This window comes from Brachyhypopomus gauderio, unplaced genomic scaffold (genome assembly GCF_052324685.1).
Source record: "Brachyhypopomus gauderio isolate BG-103 unplaced genomic scaffold, BGAUD_0.2 sc86, whole genome shotgun sequence".
In the NCBI taxonomy this organism is placed as follows: domain Eukaryota; kingdom Metazoa; phylum Chordata; class Actinopteri; order Gymnotiformes; family Hypopomidae; genus Brachyhypopomus; species Brachyhypopomus gauderio.
Genome location: NW_027506907.1, coordinates 739,321 through 764,978, shown reverse-complemented (window position 1 = coordinate 764,978; position 25,658 = coordinate 739,321). Strand labels below are relative to the sequence as shown.

The 25,658-nt window shown below is 45.8% G+C and overlaps 2 protein-coding genes across 3 annotated transcripts; one reads left to right on the top strand and one right to left on the bottom strand.

The window, feature by feature from the left end:
• Positions 1 to 1,284: 1,284 nt before the first annotated feature.
• On the top strand, positions 1,285 to 5,406 carry etaa1a (ETAA1 activator of ATR kinase a). The gene is made up of 6 exons (XM_076991834.1): positions 1,285 to 1,802; positions 1,987 to 2,121; positions 2,310 to 2,383; positions 2,475 to 2,584; positions 2,851 to 4,595; positions 4,899 to 5,406. The coding sequence occupies exons 1-6, from the start codon at positions 1,601 to 1,603 to the stop codon at positions 5,015 to 5,017; spliced, it is 2,385 nt and encodes a 794-aa protein (XP_076847949.1). The 5' UTR covers positions 1,285 to 1,600; the 3' UTR covers positions 5,018 to 5,406.
• A 5,201-nt stretch (positions 5,407 to 10,607) lies between these two features.
• On the bottom strand, positions 10,608 to 25,450 carry ppp3r1b (protein phosphatase 3 (formerly 2B), regulatory s1ubunit B, alpha isoform, b). Of its 2 annotated transcripts, none has more exons than XM_076991768.1 (6): positions 25,197 to 25,450; positions 19,650 to 19,689; positions 14,449 to 14,625; positions 14,080 to 14,139; positions 12,344 to 12,528; positions 10,608 to 12,223 (listed from the first exon to the last, which is right to left on the bottom strand). In XM_076991768.1, exons 1-6 carry the CDS (start codon positions 25,197 to 25,199, stop codon positions 12,176 to 12,178), a joined length of 513 nt encoding a protein of 170 aa, XP_076847883.1. In that variant the 5' UTR covers positions 25,200 to 25,450; the 3' UTR covers positions 10,608 to 12,175. The 2 variants fall into 2 exon arrangements, with proteins under 2 accessions (XP_076847883.1, XP_076847882.1); XM_076991767.1 differs by lacking the exon at positions 25,197 to 25,450 and adding an exon at positions 19,829 to 19,990.
• Between the last annotated feature and the right edge of the window lie 208 nt (positions 25,451 to 25,658).

Sequence of the window (25,658 nt, the reverse complement as noted above, 5' to 3'; positions counted from 1 at the left end):
ATCAGTAAATCACCGAGCTCAATAACACACTAGTCCAGAGAAAGATCATCCATCAAGAAAAACACTTCACGGAGCTGTGTGTGTGTGTGTGTGTGTGTGTGTGTGTGTGTGTGTGTGTGTGTGTGTGTGTGTGTGTGTGTGTGTCTGTGCGCGTGAGAGGGAGAGAGTTACACTCTGTGCGGTCAGAGCCATAAAGAACAGTTAAACACAGCAGTAGCCATAGCAGCAGAGGCGGAGTGATTCTGTTCAACTGTCATCGTATCCGTGAGGCAGTCAAACTGTTCAAGAGATTTAGTGACTGTGGATCAATGCACAGACCAACCCGTGAATTCAGCCTTGTTGCCAATGATCCGGCACCACGGGTTCGACCAGCAGGGCTGAGCATGATATACAGTGCAGAGCTGAACTGGGACTGCTCTAGTCTTTCCTGTGAACACTGTGATACTATAGGTGTGAGTTGCCTACTCTGCAGCTGCCCGTTACAACTGAGACGGGGGTTAAGTTAGGCCATCTGTTAATGAAACGGCCAACTATCATTGCAGTGTCAGTGGCAGACAACACCAATAACTCTGGGACACAGCAGTAACTGGTAGTAAGAAAATCTCACAAAATATTTGTGATTATTGTCATCTTTAACACTACTTAAGACTGTTTAATACTACTTAAGTCTTAAAGAAACCCTTAACATGTTTATTTGAATTTACATTTACCCCATACAAGTACAACTGGACTCAAGTGAACACTTAATTAAACAGTGCTGATTTTACCATGCTATAAAGTAAGCATAGATTTTACACACACTCATACTCACACACACACACACACACACACACACACACACACACACACACACACACACACACACACACACAAACGCATACAGAAGCTCATAGTCGGGTTAGCTTACATACATGACAGAGCCCACTTATCTTATGATGTATGACCGGGCATTGGCAGGGGACACTGGGGTTATTTGTGAGCACATAAAAGTGAATGTGTGAGAGCGGACAGAACACTCACAGACCAATAAGCCTACAGTCAGGGTTTTAATCCCCACCCTGTCTTTTGTGGAGGTATTTAATATAAGTATTTAATATAGTAAGGTGATTATTTTAGTCTTAGTAATAAAACACTTATAATTTTTAAAATATCCTCAAGCAAAACAGTCTCTCTTAGCTATCTTATCATTCATCGCATATATAATAATATAATATTAATCTGTAAAAATCAGACATGACCATGACTTTATATGTGCTATCCTTTATAAATCAGATTATTTACAGGCTGCATAACAAGAAGAAGAAGAACAACAACAACAATAATATTGTTATTATGAACACATTAATATTTAACAACGTGTACAAGAAACAAGAAATATTTGTCCTTGTACTGTAAAAAGACAGGAGCCGTATTAAAGTAACACTCAGATTTGTCCTCCCAGCTGCACTGCTGGTCACACTGCGTGTCCTTGAACATACGCGCGCACTGACTCATGGGAAAGGGGCAGTTATGGCGGTTCGCTTGAAGCGGCAAAACATCTAAACGCGTCATAGCGGAATTAGCCAAGCTAGCTAGCGAGTAGTCGTAACCTCCTCGGTATATGGTCAGTTGCGATGTAGATTCCTTTAACAATAAGCAAAGTATGAATGACAGAAAGAAGAACTATCCGGAAGAATGTGATCAATCTGAACTTTCAAGAATTGTCCAAAGCAAAGCAAAAATAAACCGACTCAAGAGAAGTCCGAGGGCGAGCCAGCAACAACCTGTAAATCAGGGCCCGTCGAGCAGCGCAGAGAAAACAGGTACCGGTTCGGCTAGGTTCGGCTGTTTCACTGTCAAACTAATACTAACGCTAACTAGCAGTGTTGAACCAACTCCACCAAAAATAAAAGATTCTTAGCGATGCGTTGCTAAACTGGAGGTACGGCTGTGTTTCTGGCTAGTTTGTCGTTTGGTCTCATGGTTTGGCTTTGCGTTTCTGGTCAGATTGGAAAACACCGACACGTCTGCCAACGAGCAGATTCCGAAGCTGGACCACTATCGAGTCTCCTAACAATGATCTCGAGTGTCAACAGGACATCATCTGGGACCCAACGTCTCCAGCGGCCCCTTTTAGGAATGGCAAGTTTAACCAGCAACGGGTTATGTAACATTATTGGTACTTAGGAAGTGTAGTTGGGTAACTACACTAAGTAGTGAGATATAGTCATAGGCTTAGTTCTCTTAGTTTAGTTATCTCAGGCTAGCTGTTATTTGACATTTTTTGTATTTAACACATTTTTGCGTATCCTGTCTTTCCTATTTCCCAGGACGCAGCCGAAGGAGAACTACTAATATAAAATCGGTGGATATATTTGACATCGTCAGTCGGATAGCGCCAAAGGTTTTCAGAAATGCACAACAATTTTGTATGCTGTTATCCCTATTTTAAATGGCCACCTTTTTATCACAGCGGTGTGGTTATGTATTTCTAGAGCAGGAGACCTGGGGAAGCAGAGCTGTCTTTGCTACAGTGGATTGGGGACAGTGCTGTACCGTGTACTCCAGAGGTTCGAGAGCCCACGACCAGGCCCAAATCAACAAGGTCCACTTACTGTTATTATTGCAGCATGTTGTATACAATTGCCCGTTACTCTCTTAAACCTCAGGCTTATTATTTAGTTATTAACATGTTCTTTGTTTGCTGTGAACATGTTCTGTATTTATTGTGATCTATATGGAAACTAATATAAAAGTATGAAACTAACATGGAGATATAAAAGGGAGTCTATATATATATTAATGTTTTTTGCTATTCTATCAATAACACTCAAAAATGATCTCACTCCACATATTTGTACGGTTCCACAGGCAAAGTGTCGTGGACGACTTGGTGAAGTTAGCAAAGCAGTTTGATTTCAACATGATCCAAGCTGAGAAAGCTCCTCCCAGACGTCAGACCTCGGAGGCATCTGTGGACGTTATGGACCAGGACCAGGAGAATGACCGACCAGCACCGCTACAGGCCAGAGACCCCAAAGCCGAGAGGGAGACGGAGCTTTCAGAGGAGGGTGGAATGAAGGATGTCGATCCATCGGATGACGTGGCCTTCTTCCATGAGGATGAGGATGAACTGGACTTGCTCTTTGATTGCTCAACTCTACAGGCCAGTAGCAATGGTTTCCTCAGCCAGGGTTTAAGTGGACACTTTCAGCACGTAGCCGATAGCAGACCTGAAGCAGCCATGGACACAGATCTCACCTGTGCACAAAGCAACGATAAAAGTTCAGCTCACGTGTCTGTTTCCATGGTGGCGCTGTGTGGCGACGACTCGGATGCAGACGTCGCTAAGGCGCTTGCCGATGCGTTGCCGCTCGGCAACAGCAAGCCAGGTGTAAGCACAGCTGACGATTTCGAGGACGACTGGAGCAATGACTTGTTGGAGGACTCGCTGGCGTTTGAGATGACACAAAACCCCGAGCTCTTCTCCACACCGCAATGCAGCTCCACGCAGAAACAGACAAACAGAAACGGAGGTAGCGCTTTCTCCAAGAACGCAAACAGCAGCACGACAAATGCCACTCGCCGCCAGCAACCTGGCAACACCGTGAAGTACGGCAGTTCACAAGGACCAAACCAGAGGCTCAAAAGCAGACACACCTTTCAGATGGACCCTGGTTCATCCTGGGGTCATCCTGACCAACAGTGGAATGTGTTACCTACCAACGAGGATGTTTTAGGAAGACAAATGCCGGCGGAGGCCAATCAGCAGAAGCGGAATACATCAACCCAGATGCAGCGGCCATCCGGAACGACCAACGTTTCCTCTACACGGAGAGCTGAATCTGTAAATAAAACCTTGTTGGATTATAATCACTTTGGTTCATCATCATCTGCTGCACCTGCTCTTTCTGGGTTCTGGCATAAGGACGCCACAGTCTGTGAGGAGAAGAACCGCCTGGTCACCGAAGGCGTCGGCCTCGACGACATCCCGGATGATGACCTGGACTCCATCTTTGCATCTGATGACATCTGGGACGATGGGGCAGATGATGACAGTCTGCTTTGTGAGGCGTGCGAAATAGTGGAAGAGTCCACGTCTAAACCAGACCACGCTCTGGAGGCTCACGGCGGGATGTCCAAAATGAAAAACGGCTGTGTGCAGGGCGGGGCATTCCCCTACGCCACGGTTACTGCTCAGAACGTCATCGCCAGTGTGAGAGTACGTGAATGGCAGAGACATACACCTAATGTTTCAACTAAGAATGGGAATCCTACCAAGACCCATGATGCTTTAAATACACATATCCCAGTATCTACGCTGGAACCTGCCTCTCCAGCAGGGGGCACTGCACTTACCTACGGGAGCACCTCACTAGGGAATATGGAGGTCAGCAGCATGGTGGCAAAATCCAGTGGCTCAACTAAAGGGCCTTACAGGTTCACCCATGTTAAGAGACCACTGGGAGTGACTAGCACAGCCGGAGGTACTGCGGTACAGCCGCAGGATTGCGAGAGGGGTGTGGCCACCTCCCACCAATCATGTCGAAGGGTTCCAGAAGACCATCACTTCAAAAAGCCTTATAGCACCTTTAATAATGCACCTATGTCCAAAGGTAAGTCCTTTAACATGAGTGAATGAGTAGCTTGGCACATTCTGAGTTTTGGATTTTTTATTTATTTATTTTTACAAAAGCACAATTACACAAGGGACTGAAGCTATAAAAGTTACTTTGATAATCAGGGGATAGTTTACAATCGCAAATAAAAGAAAAGAAACAGTGACTGAAGTAACATGTTGTAGAGTCATGGAATTACTAGATGAATGAATGAATACTTGTGTAAACAGAATGATTTCATGAACATTTATTGGATCAGTGTGTGAAGGTGTGAGTGATTGGTTTTCTCTGTTGGCCCAGACATCACTCAGATGACGGTAGCAACAATGGGAAGGTGTAGCGATGCAGAGATTGAACAGAAGAAGCGGCAAGCCATGGAAAGGCGGAGACTCCGGATGTTAGCCAATCAGAACATCTGAACTCCAATATGATGTCACAGCACCATGGCCTTTTGTGGTGTGCGTCAACACTGCAATGTAGCAGCATGGAAAGAGATTGGTAGTTTTTTTTGGAGAAGTTGAAGTTTAGAGGTGAATCTCAACATGTGCTTGTTAACGAAACACATTCTGTTAAGGACATCACGCACTAGCTATAGAAACCTGGGATTATTTGAACATATAATCAATATTTTTTCTGTTTTGCAACATAGCTTACCACCTTTTTAGTTGGCTTTGCTGTTCGCAAGAATGTTTCCAGTCTTCAAATATAAATGATGGAAGTTCTAGATTATTTTAATTTGTTTCAGTGTCTTCGAGCAATGTTTATTTCCTGTACACATGCAAAAATAAATAAGAGCTCCAATCCTTAATCCTGGCAATACATTTGTTACCTTCAACCCTTTTAAAATAACCATATAATTATTTTTAAAAGAAAAAAAACAGTGTTTGTCTCTATGAAGAAGTACTTTTAGAAATACACTATATTGCCAAAAGTATTCGCTCACCCATCCAAATTATCGGAATCAGGTGTTCCAATCACTTCCATGGCCACAGGTGTATAAAATTAAGCACCTAGGCATGCAGACTTTTTTACAAACATTTGTGAAAGAAAAGGTCTCAGGAGCTTAGTGAATTCTAGCGTGGAACTGTGATAAGATGTCACCTGTGCAACAAATCCAGTCGTGAAATTTCCTTAAATATTCCACACTCAACTGTCAGCATTTTATAAGAAAATGGAATTTTGTGGGAACTAAAGCAACTCGGTCACAAAGTGGTAGGCCACGTAAACTGACGGAGGGGGGTCAGCGGACGCTGAAGTGCATAGTGTGAAGAGGTTGCTAACTTTCTGTAGAGTCAATCACTACAGATATCCAAACTTCATGTGGCCTTCAGATTAACTCAAGAACAGTGCACAGACAGCTTCATGGAATGGGTTTCTATGGTCGAGCAGCTGCATCCAAGCCATACATCACCAAGTGCGATGCAAAGCGTCGGATGCAGTGGTGTAAAGCACAACGTCACTGGACTCTAGACTAGTGGAGGTGTGTTCTCTGGAGTGATGAATTGCACTTCTCAATCTGGCAATCTGATGGACGAGTCTGGGTTTGGTGGTTGCCAGGAGAACGGTACTTGTCTGACTGCATTGTGCCAAGTGTAAAGTTTGGTGGAGGGGTATTATGGTGTGGGGTTGTTTTTCAGGAGCTCGGCCTCTTAGTTCCCGTGAAAGGAACTCTGAATGCTTCAGCATACCAAGACATTCTGGACAATTCCATGCTCCCAACAGATTGAAGCTGGCCCCTTTCTCTTCCAACATGAGTGTGCACCAGTGCACAAAACAAGGTCCATAAAGACATAGATGGCAGAGTCTGTTGTGGATGAACTTGACCGATCTGCACAGAGTTCTGACCTCAACCCGATATAACACCTTTGGGATGAATTAGAGCGGAGACTGAGAGCCAGGTCTTCTCGGTCCAACAACAGTATGTGACCTTAACAAATGCACTTCTGGAAGAATGGTCAAAAATCCCAATAAATAACCTCCTAAACTTTGTGGACAGCCTTCCTAGTAGAGTTGAAGCTGTTTTAGCTGCAAAGGGTGGACCAACGTTATATTGAACCCTATGGATTAGAAATGGGATGTCAGTGAAGCTCATATGTGAGTCAAGGAAGGTGAGCAAATACTTTTGGAAATATAGTGTATATTTTAATGGAATTTGCAACACAGGTAAATTCAGAGTTTCTTTGATTTGCCTGCACATGTGTTGCATAGAATTTGATCCCCCACCATGGATCCGTGTAAATGCAACGAAATTTAAGATGCATGGACTGATGTTTTGTAGATCGATTAGGCTTTAGAATATTGAGATTCAATTGGTTTCAGACAGTCACCGCGTCCTCAACCATTAGCCAGCGAGTCTAGACTGAGGTGGACCTTGGCGAGGGCGCGGCTCGTGCGCAGTCACCCCCTCAATCGGGGGCACACCAACGCTTCTCTTATTAACTCACTGACACCTGCGTGACGCCGCTGTCCCCCGGCCGACAGCGGCACACCTGAGCGCACCTGAAAGGCGACTCTCGTTATCAGTCCGCGGACGTGTAATCATATCCAACGGTAGTGCGCAGTAAAAAAAAATCAATAAATAAAGAGGCCCTGCGGCCATAACGCAGGCGTCGTTTAACTGACGAGCTCGGTAGTCACCTCTCAACGTGCATCCTGTCCGCGTGTATGTTTGCACTGGTGAAGGTTGTAGTGTATGATCGTAGGTTTTAGGTCTATGAATTTTTAATATACTAATCTAATCTACATAAGAAAAGCGACCGGGGCTTTTCAGGTGCTTGTGTTGTGGCGAGCGACAAGGAAACAAAGTGACGCTCGTCTGGGCTGAGGGGAAGGGTAGTCTCACTGGGGTTTAGGGACTGAAGTCACATACTAATACCGCACAATAGAAGTAGCCGAGTCCAAGCTCACAAGGCTCGGTTTAGCACTTCTACAGTGATGTTTGATCACTCCATATTAGGGTCTTATAAATAAATGAACAGCCGGATGCAAAAAAAAACAGGATGCGTTGGGTTTAAAGATCTTATGTGGCATTTGACTTTGCACGGTCTATATTCACTCGTACACAAAATACTAAAAAAAACGTGTAACGGAATTTATTAAATATGAAGCAAATCAAGTCTTGTGTGCCCTTTGACGTGAAAGTTTACTTTAGCATTCTAACTATTGTTGAGCCTGACAACACAAGACCAGTCGAGCCTGACGTTTTCAAGTACACAACGGCTTCGATTAACACACTGTACCACTACAGTAAGGCCTGGTCTGACGTTTCGCCTTAAAAGGGACCGAAAGAAAATCTGAAACGGGCTTAAAATAGCATTCCTGTGTCGTCAGTGTCCTTTTCCCCTGTTGATAAACGCGCTTATCAGCGTCTCGCGCGCCGAAATAAAGTCACCTAGGAGTGCGCGTGAACTCCACTTGAACCCTATCCGCTTTACTCCGATCTTCTCACTTTCATCAACTATTCTCTTTCCCGATCGTTGCAGATAATGATACGGAATATCGGCCGCCGTCGCCGACACCGAGACAGAGAAGCGGTTCTCCTGCGCAGGTTAGAAAAGGAATCCGTGTGTGTGTGTGTGTGAGGGCAAGGGGCTGAAAGTTGGGGAGAGCGCGAGCTGCGCGCGCGCGCGTTTGTTTGTGTATGCAGGATAGCTGTAATTGATAGAGGTTCTAACTTGTCTGCTAGGCCTAACCTGATGATGACTGATAAGGTGGGTATTGCGTCTCCGTGTCGGTCTCTCCGTGCTCTTTGTTTTCTTCCGAGCACGGTCCAACACGGGGAGGAAAACATAAGACTGCGTTTGAAAATGTTTGTCAACCTGTGATGTCGTTCTTCTGAGTCAAAACACAGGAAACGGAATTAATGGGTTGATGGTGGGTATATCTTGTTTGAAGTCATGTGCAAATGAAAAAGTACATTTTATAAGCTACTTACTATGTTTCTCTCACTGTTCGGGAAAATTCTGAATGTATTGCTTCTGGAAAGCAGCAGTTGAGAAAACATAAGAACTTATAGGTCATAAACCTTCAGTAGGGAGAAGGGTGAGAGAGAGGCTCAACCTCCTGGTGCAGGAAAACGAATGCGTTGTTTAATCCGTAGTGACTGCTCAAAAAGACCTCCGTCGACACGACTACAATTAAGAAAACCCCGGAAACACTGACTAATGACGTGGCTAATAAAAGAGAGCTTGTACAGCGGGTGTAAACGTCTCTGTACTCACATGAAAGCATTTTTGGGGTCTATATTTCATTGCATGACTGTACATTAAAGTATGAGGATTTTCACACTGAAACGTAAGGTCTTCAGGATCTTTGATACAAAACGGACTATCCTAGAGTCTTTAAAACTCGAAGATGCAAACCAGTCAGTTGTATTTTGCTGCCACCAAGTGGTGGCTCTGCTGTACTGCTTCGCGTGCAGTGAATTCGCCACCTGGCCAACTGCCTTTTGGTTGACAAACCGCTCCTCCGTAGCCTCTCAAAGTGCATGAGCTCACTTCAACGGGGCCGACCGATTAAGCTTTCAAAAACTACGAAACTTCTCCACCTCGAGAAACGAAAAGTTCACACACTATGATCGGCCGTTATTTTTAGTGAACGATTTTAGAACAGCAGGTCTTACAGAAGTTGTTTTCCGGGACGAGAATAAGTGTCATAGGCCCGGATGATATAGCTCTACCACTGCTACGTTCCCATAAATGATGCGCAAGCTTCAAGTTGATCTTAATGACGATATATTTTTCCCCTTCGTGAATTCTGATGTAGGCCTATAAAGCGATCTTGTGTACAACAAAGGCTCGATATAAATACAGATATTAAATATTAACTTTCATAAATCTAAATAAAAATATTGCCAACGTCACAACCGTATCGTGTACGCGTAAGTGTAACTTGGCCGTGATATTCCAGTTTCTAGTTTTCTCGGATTTTGAAAGCCTAACAAGTCCCTAACAGATAACTGTGCTTACGCCCCTCATGAAGGCATGTCAACCGCTACCGTCACAGTACTGCCCAACACAATAATGAATTAGTATTAGTGTGCGTGTTTGAGGAGGGGGGGGGGTGTTACAAAAAAGAACAAACGTATCTTACAAGTTTCCAATGTTTTATTTCTCATAGTCATGAGTGACATTTCAATGGATCCCACGACATATGACGCAGCATGCAGAGATGAAGAGCAGGTCTAAAAACAAACGCTAAGACTGAAAAGTTGTTTCATTGTTTTCAAACCCCCCCAGCTTTTCAACCCCCGCCCAACACCCACCATCGTCTCACCTACAGTATACGAGATACCCCCAACTTAAGTTATACAAAGCACTGAACCAAAAAGCAAAAAAAAGCGCTAATCAAACTACGTGTTAATAACAAAGTCTGTACAAAACAACCCAACCAAATCATGAATGAAACGGATGAGAAAAAAACCCAAAACAAAACGTGGACCCCTTTTAACAGCACGCGGCTTCAAGAGGCGCTATGGTAAAGCTCTGTTGAATAACGTCACAATGATTCAGATTATTATATTCATTTAATTATCATAAGAATCATGGATACATGTAGTGGAGAATCTTTTAATCATTTCCATATTTAAAACATTAACCAAAAGTTTGGCAACATCCATATATTTATATGTAACTGTCATTCATATACTATTAATTTTACGATTCATATGTAAACAGGAGGATCGTTCTCCAAAAGTCAGACCTACATGCACAAGGAAAAAATATTAGGAAAAAAAGAAAAGAAAAGACACCCTCCCGTATCATGCAAGCACATCACAAGACCTTAATGGTCTTTCGGAAGGACATAGTAAGAGCCATCGTCGTGCAGCACGCGGGTAAGGAGAGACAGCTGACGCGCGAGCTCACGCGCCACAGAAGGGGCCGTTTTAACGCCCGTACTCGCGCTGGGTGCACGTGACCAGCTGCCAGCGAATGCACGAGGCGCGCTCGGAGTATTAAAAGACGTAGACTAGGAAATATCCACAGAGTCTCGCAGCGGAATGCCGAACTCAGGGCGTGGGGGCATCCGTTTTTAAAGCAAAAAAGGTAGAGCAGGTAATGTTTTTTTTTTTTTTAACTCTCGTTCACGGTCTTTTTCGCAACTAAATCTACCAAAACGCACTGGCGGCATTAAAATACAAAGCTAGAGAAAAACCGTTACATTGTAGGATCAAAGGAAAAAAATCCAGTCAGGTTCTACAGTTTAAAGTCACTCCCAAGAACGTTCGTACATCGAATTTAAATACCGCACAAATGAACACTCTGCTAGCCTGCCGTGATGTCTCCAGCTATGTTTAATGAACGCTAACCGCTTATCCTCAGAGTAACCAATTTATCCTAGTTCTCTAAGTTTCTGATATACAAACATGAATTAATCACTGCCTGCAGTCAAATGGAACGTCAAGCAGATAAAAAAACATCTAAACAATGTTGTGTTTTTATGCAACAGAATGTGTTGAACCTCCATTCATAATTTTGAACGAGCATATTCTCTTATAATAATATTGCAAAACTTGATAAACGCAAAAATGTACAGTATTGATTATATGGACGCAGATGGCACGATTCTATCCTGTAGCGGTGTCACTATCTGACTGTTGGAAACCCTAATCCTTTATATATATATATATATATATGTGGTAAACCATAATTGTGTATGTGCACAACTTGAAATGTTTTTGCATTGATCCTGCTCCGGTGGATATCACAAAGGGCGGGCTGTATTTTTACATTCTGACAGTATAAACAGGGCAGCGTGCACACAAACACGTGTGTGCACACACACACAAATACTTCCCGTGTCACGAAACACCAATCACCTTTCCCCATCGTGACATCTGAAGCAAAACTCAACTATTTTGCCTGCACTGGAAACAGGTCAAAACAAGGATGAGTGGTGGCACGTTCACGGCGGTGGACTCCGTGAAGTGCCTCACGACGGAGCCGATCTCCCAGCAATACTAAACAGTGTGCGGCGGTGATTTGTATGCGTTTAAGTATTCTGATCAATCACACGTGCGTTTACTGTGGAACGTTATAATCAAGTAAGTCACGTTCCATGTCTACAGCCTCACTGCCCTGCACACTCTCAAACTTAAAAACAAGAGCAAAATAAATATACAAAGTCCCCCATTCAAAAAACATGAAAGAAAAAAAGGAACAAACTGGAACATGTAGTATGCACACTTGCACATGCGTGCACTTTGCACACCCAGCCACACACACGCATACACACACACGCGCACCCACACTCCCATTTCCCCTCCTTTCCAAACTGAACTAAACTGAAACGCTTGCTCAGTGTTGCGGAACCTCATTTCTCACCAGCAGGAGGGGAAAGACCATAATGCTCAATAACACTTCAGACTGTTGGTGTCTTCCGAGTTTCTGTGTTTTCTTTTTGTTTTGCTTTTTTGCAGATGGGTGAGGTGTGGTCACACAAAACAAAACACTTCTACTGGGAAAAAAAGGAGAAAGAGGGAAAACAAAAGAGGGGAATCGGATAGTTGGATGCAATGAGAGAAAGGGAGAAGGAGGGTAAACAAGAAGAAAAGAGGATGAGAAACGCCACCTGTCCATTCACACATCCACCACCATCTTTTTGTGAATGTCTAAACCGCCAACCACCTGGAAGACAAAGGAGAATAACATTAGAAGTGAATGGGGGGGGGGGGGTTCAAATGGGGGGGGGTTCAAATGAATTTGAAACAAAACACCCTTCTAACAGGAGTTCCCTCCCCTCCTCACCGCACAGAACTCTTCGAATGATATCCTGCCGTCTCCATCCTTGTCGGCGTTGATGATGGTCTTGTCAACGATCTGCTGCAGCTGCGTGTCCTTCAGATTATTACCCACCATCATCTTCAGGACCTGGAAGAGCTCGCCGTTTGAGATGTAGCCATCTTTGTCCATGTCGTAGATCCGGAACGCGACTGTGAGCACGGAACAAGGACAAAGAATGATGTCACAAAGAATGATGTCACAATGAATGATGTCACAAAGAATGAATGATGCAACAAGGAAAGAGGAGGGTTGTTTCTGGTGCGTGTCGCTCAGTCTAACCGCATGGAGCAGCAGATCTTTGAGCAGCACGGTGTTCACTGAGGATATACACAATGCTGCCCTCAGATCTGCTCACAGTAAGGTTTCCTAGAAGATGACTCCTACTGTCTGTGAGCGGGCCCGGAGCGTTCAGGCCCTTACAACCAACCAGATATTACATTAAACAATTATTCATTTTAAAACTGGTATACTCAGTGACTGCTGCATGCTGTATCTGGTAAAATCTCTGTGCGCTACATCCTTTTGCACATCCACCCACTTTACTGTGTTCCGCACTGGGTGGTGCTGCTCTACATCTTCTCATTGGTCCTGCATTACATGTTTGTCTACACTTTATATGGTGTATAAAGTGTAGTTGTGGTATTTCACTTCACTGTATACACCTCTGGCGAAGTTGACAGAATGAAACACCTGAATTCAGTGATCAAGAGGAGTGTCCCAATACATTTGTCCACTGAGTGTATATTCTGCAGCACATCACTGCAAAATGATTAAATCAGCTCTGTTCTGATTGGCTGCTCTGTATTGTGCCTCATTCAAAAAGCACTTGGAGCTGAAAAACACCTGAGGACTGCAATACAAGTGGGCAGGGCTAAACAGCTGAATATGCAGAATATGCATATTTCACAATTCAGCAATTCCACAATACAGGCCCTTTAAGGCCCTCCACCCTAATCTTGACTTCAGTGCTTAACCCTGCTGATGCAACCTTGGAGGAGGTTGGTAGATGGCTAGGTAAGCAGAATTGTGCAGGGAATTATTAGCAACAGCAGAGCAATCACTGTGTTGTCAGTGGCTGTAGAGGATGCCAGTAATACCGGTCCAGAGAAGAGAGTCCACAAGTGCCATTATACACAAATTCAAAACTTCAAATCTTTTGTGAAGTGTTTCATAGAATTGTGCAAACAGAATAAACAGAATGTGTGTGATAACACCTTCTAATATTATGGTAACTAAACAGTGTCTTGAATAGGTTGGTGTCATAGCAAAGTGGTCTGTTCACTGCAGAGCTTAGAAAAAAAGCAACGCTGCTTCCTAAAATGCCATTTAAGTCACAGGGCAAGAAAACGGTTGTGTTGAGAGCTTTTTGGGGTTCTGTGATGTGATTGGGCTGTGGAATGGGATGTACTGATGTGATTGGGTCGTGGAATGGTGTGCGTGGATGCGATTGGGTCGTGGAATGGTGTGCGTGGATGCGATTGGGTCGTGGAATGGCGTGCGTGGATGTGATTGGGTCGTGGAATGGCGTGCGTGGATGTGATTGGGTCGTGGAATGGCGTGCGTGGATGTGATTGGGCCGTGGAATGGCGTGCGTGGATGTGATTGGGTCGTGGAATGGCGTGCGTGGATGTGATTGGGTCGTGGAATGGCGTGCGTGGATGTGATTGGGTCGTGGAATGGCGTGACGTTGCTTTACTCACAGCGGAGTTTCTGCTCCTTATCCCCTTTGACGCTGAACTGAGAAACACCCTCAATGAACTCTGCGGATCCAGGGAGGGTTGGGCGTGATAAAGAGGGGGAACAAGACAGAATTAAGACGAACTAAGTACAGATCCATGATCATAAGTCTGACAGAACAGCTGCATGTGATCAGCAGATTGGCGCTTGCTGGCCAGCACTGCACGGCACAGACATCTGTGATTGGCTAGCATCACTCTGGCCTTTAGAAAGGGAGGAGCTAAGACATTCTCAGAGAATGAAATCCCGAAGGAAATTTAGCAAATCAATTTTAACACTTTAGCTGTAACTTTACTGTCACTTTGACACACCAAACGGACGAATGAACACACCTTTGAAATCCACCTCTCCGTTGCCATCCGTGTCGAAGATGTCGATGACCCGCTGGACCAGCGGGTTCTGCTGGAGCTCCGGTAGGGACATGAACTCCTCCACGCTGAGTGAACCCGAGTTATCCAGGTCCAGTTTCTTAAACCTCTTCCCTAGTCTCTTAATCTCATCTGCATCAACTGAAAGACAGAGCGGGAGGACGGCGTCAGTGAGAACAGCACCGCACTAGAGACCAGAGACACCCTCAATGCCCCGAGAGCAAAGGTCAGGCCGCCCAAGCAGAGGAAATCAAACACGGTGAGTAGCATCTCGTGATGGAACAGCGTGTCACAGAGAGATACATCAAATATCTCTAGCTTAACAAATTCTCAAATAGATAAATTTGATAAATTATTGATATTTGTGAGGGGATAGAAGGAGATTGTATGTGATTGAGAGAGAGACCCAACCACTCACACAGTCTTTATCGCATTACTGGGCTAACAAGGAAGGAGCTGCGTCTGTAATTGAATAGGTCATGACAGGGAGCGGCCACTAGATGTCACCCTGTACACAAGTAACTCAATGATGTGTGGGTGCGTGCAAGTGCAGGGGTTTGCTCTAATGAGCAAAACTAAATGCACAAAATAGCCATCTGTTTGGATGTAACCTGGATATTCAGGCAGTCAACCTGTACCCTCGGTGTGCGTGTGTCTGTGTTTATACTAACACAATACAAAATACAGGTCTGCATGAGTGAATATTAAGGCAGCTTCTTGGTGTATGTGCTTGTGTGTGTGTGTGCATACAAAACAGAGTTCTATCTGTTTGTACTACATGAACACCCAGGCACACTTATCATAACAGTGTGTGTGTGTGTGTGTGCATGTGTACATACACATCCTCACTTTCACCAGTCATATCTACACATGTAAGCATGTATGAAACCATGGACACTATAAGGTCCTATTTGCACGTTTATGCAGATTACACTAGATGTGCATAGCAAGGGTAATGCATTAATATTATGCTATGTAATGCATTAATATTAATATGTAGTAGAAGTGTGTGTTTCAGGCCTTAAGTCTGTACAGAACTACTGAACCACTCTGAAGGCTCCTCCACCTTCTGGGGCCTCCTGACCATCTCTCCCAGGTCTGGAGTGCACACTCCTCCGCTCACACACACCACTCCTCCGCTCACACACACCACTCCTCCGCTCACACACACCACTCCTCCGCTCACACACACCACTCCTCCGCTCACACACTCCCTCTGCATCACTCCTCCTCGTCTCAGCTGTCCTCGTGTGACCTGTCGCTCTGACTCCTGCCCATAGAGGCACAGCAGCACAAACACGTCTGTGTATCGTGTACATCGTGCTGCATGGCCGAACTGTTCAGTGCCCAGAGCAGCTAAGAGCACACGAGTTACCTGCTGGAATTCTGCTCATCTAATAAAACACTAAAGACTTAATACCATGAAAATACCACAAAAATACCATGAAAATACCACAAAAATACCATGAAAATACCACAAAAATACCATGAAAATACCACAAAAATACCATGAAAATACCACAAAAATACCATGAAAATACCACAAAAATACCATGAAAATACCACAAAAATACCATGAAAATACCACAAAAATACCATGAAAATACCATGAAAATACCACAAAAATACCATGATAATACCACAAAAATACCATGAAAATACCACAAAAATACCATGAAAATACCACAAAAATACCATGAAAATATCCAGTATGCATCAAGCCCTGCACACCATTGTGTTATATGCTCCAGCTAATGCAGCTAACTTCATCAATGACCCCAAGAAGGCTGTCTCTTCCTGGGGAATTTACTTACTGGGGTAAAACATCACTTCTGTGAATCTAGACACCAGGAAGCTAAGAGCACGTGGGGTCAGAGGGATGCTGACATAGGCCACAAACCAGAGGATGAGAAAAACAGGTAAGTGGTGGCAACAGCACACTGAACTAGGTCACTACTGGCAAACCGCGCGCGCGCGCGCGCGCACACACACACACACACACACACACACACACACACACACACACACACACCCTACCCTCTCCCCCATTAGCCCCACCCCCTCATACACTGCCTGGCCTAAAAAAAAAAAAAAAGTCGCAACCAATAAAAAGGTCACACTGTAATATTTAGTTGAACTGCCTTTAGCTTTAATTATGGCACACATTCACTCTGGCGTTGTTTCAACGGGCTTCTGCAGTGATGGTAGAATCTGACCGCTGTACAAAGCACATCAAGATTCTCAAAGGGGTTCAGGCCTGGACTCTGTGGGGGCCAATCCATGTGTGAAAATGATGCCTCGTGATCCCTGAACCACTGATTCACAATTCAAGCCCAATGAATCCTGGCATTGTCATCTTGGAATATGGCCGTGCCGTCAGGGAAGAGAGGATCCACTACTGGAATAACCTGGTCATTCAGTATATTCATGTTCTTTCAGCACATACTGCTGAACCAGATCTGACCAACTGCAGCGCCCCCAGATCATAGCCCCGCCCCCACGGGCTTGTACAGTGGGCACTAGGCATCACTTCACCTGCCTCTCGTCTTACCCTGATGACCATCACTCTGGAACAGGGTCGGTCTGGACTCGGACCACGTGACCTTCTTCCACTGCTCCAGAGTCCAATCTTTACGCTCCCTAGCAAATTCAAGCCTCTCCCCCAGTACGCCTCACTGACTAGTGGGTTTCTGAAGGCCACACCGCTGCTCAGTCCCACAAGTTCCTTCACATTGCGTGTTCTTCCTCGAAGACGATGGGTCCCCACTATCCTTCCAATGTTCAATAATGAGTTCTTAACCCAATTTTAGCAGCTTCTGTAATCTCTTTAGATGTTTTCTCTGCTTGATGCAGTGATTTGACCCAAAACAGACTGACACATTTTCCAAGGCAACGGGACGTCTTTCCATTTTTTAAAAGGCCAGGCAGTGTGTGTGTGTGTATGTTTCTCTGTGTGTGTGTGGGGGTGTGTGTGGGGGTGTGTGGAGAGCCCTACATTTCTGACAGAGCTGAGATTTTCTTCACTTGTCTGTGATGAGTGCTCTCTCCACTCTCTGCTCCTCTCCCATCCCCCTCTCCTCCTAACAGCGGCAGACCTGGAGGTACGTCTACACAACTGCCCGACACACAGACCAGTCCAGACAGACTTGCCCTCCAGGGCCGCTCTGCTGCTCACAGTGGCGTGGTCGAGCACTGAGTCCACGGTCAGCCAACGGCCTTTAGGGAGCGGACAAACTCAGAGCCAGACCACGGCCCCTCACAGGAGGGTCAGCCATGTCGTCGGATAGTTCTGTGGCCACAAGTGCTAATTACAGGAAGATCATGGGATGTTGTTATGGTTGCTAAGCACCCAGCTCACCAACAGGTGGCTTAGTTTCACACCAGCTGGCCTGTGATCACTCTGTTAAAGCGAATCTGCAGACGATTAGTGTGGCCTGCCGAGGGAAGAGTGCATCAGTGGAGCAGGAGTGTTAGCGGTGGCTAGCTAACGACCATCACCACGGAGATGCATGAGAAACACCTAAAAGACTCTGGACACTTTGATTCTACTTCTGCTGTTCAAGTGCCCTGCAAGCCACCACTGCTCGCTCACACACCCACACACACACCCACACCCACAGAGAGAGACAAGAGAGGCAGACAGACAGAGACAGAGAGAGACAGAGAGAGACTAACAGATATATCTAAGCCTTATGAATGTCATTTCAGAAGCTTGAGACCGATGTTGAAGTTGCCATGGAGACTTTACTAGAACAGAGCAGAGAGCTGTGGGTAGTGTAGTTCCTGATGATAGACAGTGAAATACATTAATGTGGACAGTTCACTCACACCCTTACAGACTTCTCACTCCTTTTACACTTATTGTGTGTGCTGTATGAGTGTGTGCTTGTGTGTGAGTACGAGTGTGTGCTGTATGAGTGCGTGCTGTATGAGTGCGTGCTGTATGAGTGCGTGCTGTATGAGTGCGTGCTGTATGAGTGCGTGCTGTATGAGTGCGTGCTGTATGAGTGCGTGCTGTATGAGTGCGTGCTTGTGTGCATGTGGTCTGATGTTTCTGATGTCTGAAGTCAAAAGGACAGTACTTCAAAATTCATGGCGAGTTAAGAAGCTTCCTTCTGCTACACACACACACACACACACACACACACACACACACACACACACACACACACACACACACAGACAGACAGACACTCTCATAAGGCCAAACATAGCCAACCTGACCCCCGTCTAACCTATGACGTTTCCTGCAAGCACGCCAGACACACGCACACACCTTCCATTAAGTCTCCGCTCTGATGACTACTGGTGTAAGATCACCTGTCCTGAAGTGCCACTCCCCCCCCCAACACACACACAGTCTTTAACCCCATTAACCCCATGACCACACGCTCACTCAGACATGCATACATGCACACGCAGGTACATGCGCACGCACACACACACTCAGACAAGCATGCATGTGTGTGTGTGTGTGTGCGCGTGCACCTTACACACGTGTCTATGTGCATGCATGCATGTACATGCGCGCACACACACACATGAACGTACAGGCACACACACGCACACTCTAAAAATAAGTGAGGCTCTCCCTCGTGTGTGACCTTTACCAGACAGGAGGCATTTATAGCCTCCGTCGCCACGCCAACATCCATCAGTCACTCGTCCAGGCCACATTGTGGGCTCTGGTTACCCTCCCTGCCTGCATTACCCAACTGACCTAGGATCAGTCCTCCTAATATTATCTACATTCAAAAAGCCCTCAAGTTAACTGCTGCAACTGATCTCAGTTGCACTTCTGCATACACTCTTAAGTTATCGCTGTATACAGTTAGTGTGGGGACAATCTGACTGTGGATCAGCTCCTGCGCTCTAATTACCCATCTTCAACTACTGGAAGCATCATTTAAGGGTCATATAACTGATCTGGGACCTGCATATAAAAACCCACCATTAAAAACATGGGTGAGCGGTCCAGCGGAGCGAGCCATAACTTTGCCAATAACCCTTCCTCACAGTTTACCCTCACCCATAAAAGGGAGCAGTGCATTATGGGCACATTAGGCAACGTCTACCCACAGTCAACCCGCCCAACGTGAAGAACACTGAAGAGTCCGTGTGATTTCCCACAGAGAAGTGCAAGAGGCCAGCGGGCGGATACTCACAGTGAGAACACATCTCCAGAGGATAACTTGCTTCATTTCCCTAAAAAAAAAAACAAAAAAAACCGACAGTATTACTCAAACAAATCAAGCACAACAAAACACAGAACATCATTAATTATATGAAAAGGTCAATAATCACGATAGCGACAGGAGGGATTAATAATCTTAAATGTATTCACCGAGCCAAAATGTAACCGTGGGATTACGTTCTCTGTGTCCGGGTACCTTCTGTGTGGAGTGGCTTCAGGGGGAAGTGCACTTGTTAAAGGGCACTAGCTATTAAATGAGACGCGGCCGGCGTAAACGTTGCCGCCGCGTCTCCGTGGCGAGACCAAGCCACCCGTTAGAAGCGATGTGACGTCGCGCCATTCTACCAGCACGGTGGCCAGAAGGAACGAGGTTTCTTTAAGGATGCAGAGTGCGGCAAACGACGAAGGCCCAAGTGGGGGCCGCCCGGACTGGGCCGCCCCCCAGCGGGTCTCGCTGGACCAGCACGGGAGGGAACCAGTACGACCGCACCATCACAACCTTTGCACCGTCTTATGTTATTCGTTTCTATGAAGATTTTATATATATATATGCATTCAATTTTTTAAAAATTAAAATCAACGTGAAAATGACAAGTGTTCCAGTTATTTACTAACAATAAACTAGAAATTAAGCACAATTTTACGACACAAACTGTTACGGTTTGGCTAGGGTTATGATGAAGAGGATGGACTGTAAGCATATCGCCACACCACGAGAGGCTGTAGTCTGTGCGAGAGCTACACACTGAGAGGCTGTAGCCTGTGTGTGAGCTACACCCTGAAGAGGATGTAGCCTGTGTGTGAGCTACACCCTGAGAGGCTGTAGGCTGTGCGTGAGCTACACCCTGAGAGGCTGTAGCCTACTGTGTGAGCTACACCCTGAGAGGCTGTAGCCTACTGTGAGAGCTACACCCTGAGAGGCTGTAGCCTACTGTGAGAGCTACACCCTGAGAGGCTGTGCGTGAGCTACACCCCGAGAGGCTGTAGTCTACTGTGTGAGCTACACCCCGAGAGGCTGTAGCCTACTGTGTGAGCTACACCCTGAGAGGCTGTAGCCTACTGTGTGAGCTACACCCTGAGAGGCTGTAGCCTACTGTGTGGGCTACACCCTGAGAGGCTGTGTGGGCTACACCCTGAGAGCCTGCTGCCTGGGCGTATCCACAGATGAGCGCATGTCATTATGCAAGGGGGGGGAAAAAGCACAACACACTGCACAAAAATACAGACACACAAAGAGAGAGAGAGAGAGACACAAATATGAGGCAAAGCCAGACAACCCACCACCAATCTGCTGCATCGCTGTGGAGCATGTACAAATGGGAAACAGAGGGAGAGGGAAAAGAGAGAGAGAAGAAGTGAGAGGGGGCAGAGAGGAGGGGAAAGGGGAGAGAAAGAAGATGTGAGAGAGAGGAGAGGGGAGGGAAGAGAGGGGACAGAAGACAGGCATGCGGGGAGACGGAGCAAAGAAGGAGACGTGCGTCTGGTTTTGGGACGCCTGAGGAACTTTTCCTGCTACACTTCATTACAGACACAACAGTCTCCATCAAGTACACAACCTCTTTTTGTCTTTAACCTTTCTTCACAGCACTATTTAGCATTTCTCATTAAAGCTTACATCTTTTAAATTCACTTTAAATTCAGTTTACTTATTCATTTGGTTTTTGCACTTTCTGGGGTTAAACAGAAGAAACATCAAACCAAACAGCTATGACATAATGAATAATTGAGGACATCAATAATATCCCTGATTAAAAAACATGTAATCTAGGAGACAAGCTCTCACACCAGCACTCATTCCAAACCCACCTCTCCACCCCCGGATACCTACTGGAGCTGAACCGTACGTCAATCCTGCTGGGTACCGCGGACAGACCAGCGTCTCCATACATCAGAGAAGGGTCTTATCTTAGCCTGCCTGCACCATCGTGCCTCTGTCTGTGCACTACATGAAGGCTCGCTTAAAAGCGCGAACGCAAGCTTAGCTTTTGATCCGTCTCCATACCAACCACCTTGCGTTGCACAGGAAGGCGTGGCTTCCATGAGAAATTCAAATGTTAATCTCGGAACTCGATATAGCACGTACAGACATCACATGACCTCAAACAAAACCATAGCGAGCGAGCTGCATGAATGTTTGCCAGTCCATTATAATGTCTATTCCAAAGCATTACTCAGTGATGCGGGTTATTAAAGGATGACTGTGTGTGTGTGTGTGTGTGTATGTGGATCCGGGGGTAACGTCGGTTTCAGCCGTCTTCGTTCTATTCATTAAGTGCATGTAAGCACCTTTGTTTAAGGGTTAGATCGGCCACACGAGGGCGGAGAGGGGCGGGGCCATCCCAGGTTTTGTTACAAGAAATTAGCGGTGCGCTGGGGAGCCATTTAGCAAAACCACGTGAAGTCAGTATGTTGCCCTATATGGATATCAGTTACCAGAGAAAAAACTAAACAAGACAGATGTCCATCAGGAAAGGCATCCAATCAGTCACTCAGGGCTGAGGAAGCTTTTCTTAGCTGGACTCCATGTGCATAATGTACCGACCATATTACTGTGACCATAGGGTCTTACTGTGACCATAGGGTCTTATGAATTGGCGGGATTTAACCAGGACAGCGTCATGCAAAGCGATCCCGCATGTCCAGTTTTTCCCCCCTGAACAGGACGCGGTCATGCATACCCTCACCTTGTTTACAAAAGATCAAGAACACATATGATAAAAGAGAGAGAAATACAGAGAACTAACATGAGTCCCGACGCTAACAGGAGTCCCGACAATTTCAAGCACCCATTTAGTCATGAGAAAGGCACAAGTGCAACAACAGAAGGTGCAGATTCACAGGTGCATTTTGGGTAGTTTTTCCAGAAAGTATCTGTGGTGTAGGTGGAGCTTAGGAGTGGGGGACGTGTGGCTTACAACACTGTCAACAAACCTCTTTGTTGCTATAATTGCATTCTGGGTCACCTGTGCAGGACTGTGAACCGTGTCTCACGGCCTCTTTCCCTTTATTTCCTACATCTGCGCGCAGTACAAAGATACAAAGACAGCAACCACTACAGCCTTGCTAACATTAGCACCGTCTGCATGCTTTGTGCTATTTTGACTTGGAGGACCCACGCGACAGCACATTAAAACTGAATAAAACTGGATTGCTCGTCTGTGCATGAGGTTCCCGAGAGGTGATGATAGGAATGGTCCGGTTAGCAGACTCCCTAAAAGAAGGTGGACATAACATTCAAGATGGACAAGACAAAGACCTGAAGCGTCTGCCAAAGGGAACGTCCTATTCAGCCAGAACTCCGAGCTGCCTTTGTGACATCACTGGGCTCTCTGGATTCTATTCCATTTGCCCAATAAGGAGACAGACACACAACAACCAGACCGACAAGAGTGCAGACACTGTACGTCTTTTTCCAAAGAAAATAGGAAAGTGTGTTGACGTCTTGATTAGGCTCAAAGGAATATTTTTTTTTTAAAGCAAAGGCAATAAATACGATGAAACGGCTACCAAGGGGGGAAAATTCAAGAGAAAGTTTCACCGCAATGTTTTTTTTAGTGCAAGATGCTGTAGACCTAGTAAACTCTTACTGAGCTCTGACAGTGTCCATCAAAAAATGCTAATAATGAATGGAATCTGACAGGAGCTTGCAAGGATTATGCAAACAAGATCATTCTAGCCGATCCCCCATTGTTTCTCATTCGTCGTCAGCGTTGTTTGTATATTGGGTGAAACACTCATATATACACTCGTGCACTATTGAGGTACCTCCAGCTAGGCGCCGTGTGGAACTTCTCGGGCCTGATGAAGTCTTGAGGTATCTCCCCAGTACAGTGGCAGCGGGGGCTGGGAAACACATTCCTGACATAGCAGGTATGGTATGCATGGACCACGCGAGAACGCAAGCTTGCATCCGAGCACAGGAAGTGACAACATGTCCTCGCTTGCGAGATCAATGATGTGCAAGTTAGAACGTGCTGATATGGCAGTGTGACACGGCCTTTCCCGTGTATAGGCCAACTCTAGCAATACCACATATCGGGGGGTGGGTGGGTTTATGCTATATCTGTCAGTACACCAGAGGCAGCCATGGTCCTCGACAGGTATCCCTGATCAAAAACCCATTGAAGGGGTCTGCATGCATGTGGAAGGCTCTCCTGGCTTTACTCCCCAGAGCAAGGGGTGGTTAGCTCAACCTGTATCTGTGGTCTCCATGGAGACTATTCTTAGTACCAGAGAATAAGTGAGCATCTTGGTTTAAATGGGCTATGAAGCCTGAGGGTTCGGAAAAATCCCGCATGGCCTATTTCAACGTGTACTGCACATGGTCAGATATGGATCAGACTCTTCTAGTACATTCTGATCCAGAAAGTTCAAATAGTGGGCCACACAGAGAAAGCAGATACTGTTACATGTAACTTTTCAAGACCTCTGGAATTCCAGCATGGAACCCACCACGAATTGAGGTTCAGCATTTGTGAGAAACGCCACACTACAGAACTTCCATCATGTCCATGGCCACCACCCCAACCCCCCATCCGATATGGACTTACTGAAGTACGGTGTTTACGTTGGAAGCTGCCTTGGATTTGTTTTAAGAATGAGCAATCAATTCACTGCAACTGTCTTGATATCCCATAATAATACTAATAGTACTACTGATAATAGTCGAATGCACTTGTTAGTAGGCTATTATGTGTAAATGAATGCCATAATACGCGATGTGTATGACATCTGAGATCCAAACACGGTTTAAACCGACTTAAGTTTACAAACCAAAATGTGATTTTTATCCAACCCGTCTCACACACACACACACACACACACACACACACACACACACACACACACACACACACACACACACACTTTTCAGCAGATGTAAACATGGTCTGAAATCGCCCATTTTTCCTTGAAGAGAAAACAGGTCTGGTTCCTGTTGGAAAAGCTATAGATATATATAACTCGTCTCACAACCCGTCGACCTTTCCGGTCCGTTTTCTACCCGGACTGGTTCCCTGCTAACTTGACAGTCCGTCGACACGGCCAAGTCCACCCGCCGCCGCCGTGGAGCGCAGCCTACTAGCTTCCGACCCGACAACACCAACGTTTTTCGCCGTCTCTTCCCTTTTCACGACGCCCTTCAACACGCTCACCGGATACACCGAGTGGTGTAACGTTAAAATAAAGACGTTCACGTTTCGGAAGAGCCGCGTACACAGAACCCGAACCCAACAGTTGGCGCAGAGCACACACGGGCTGGCCGTCGTAACGCGGGCCACAGCGCTACGCGAAGCTGCTATTTTATCTCCGTACGCTCCGATCACGACACGGGAGCAACTCTGTTCTGCATCGAAATGCAGCTTATATTGGACGCGAAGGATTTTAAAAACACATTTTGGGTCGTTTCGATGCTTGTGTTAAACCTGCGGCTGTGTGTAGCCCGGGTTAACGTTGGGCTTTAATACAATTAGCTAGCTAGACTGTAAGATCTGACGGCAGCTCCTCGCCAAACCCTTACCATTCTGTCGGCCGCGCTGTCGTCGCTCTGCGCAAAATCTTTTGTGAATTTGACCGGCGGCGCAGTGCTGAGGATGAGGTGTATTTTTCGGACGGATATCGCCGATGCCAACACCGTCTCACCAGGTCTACGCTCGGTATCTCTATCGACGGATGACGGATTCACTGCGGTAGCTTCGGTAGATCCGCAGCGAGGGGGGGAAACGGGCAGAGTGGGTTGAGTCGGTACGGAGAGGCTGAAACCCGAGTAGGGGGAGGGGCATTAGTACAGTACATCCGGGTATCTCTCTCTCTCTCTCTGCCTCTATGTGTCTCTCTCACACTGAATACGTGCCCGCTAGTCTTTTATCGCTGAAATGTTCAGTAGCATCGACGTTGATGTGCAGACACACAGTAAAATGGAAGGTGATGGCTGAATTGTGTAATTATTAATCAAGCGTTTTCATGCGCTTAAAACGACCAT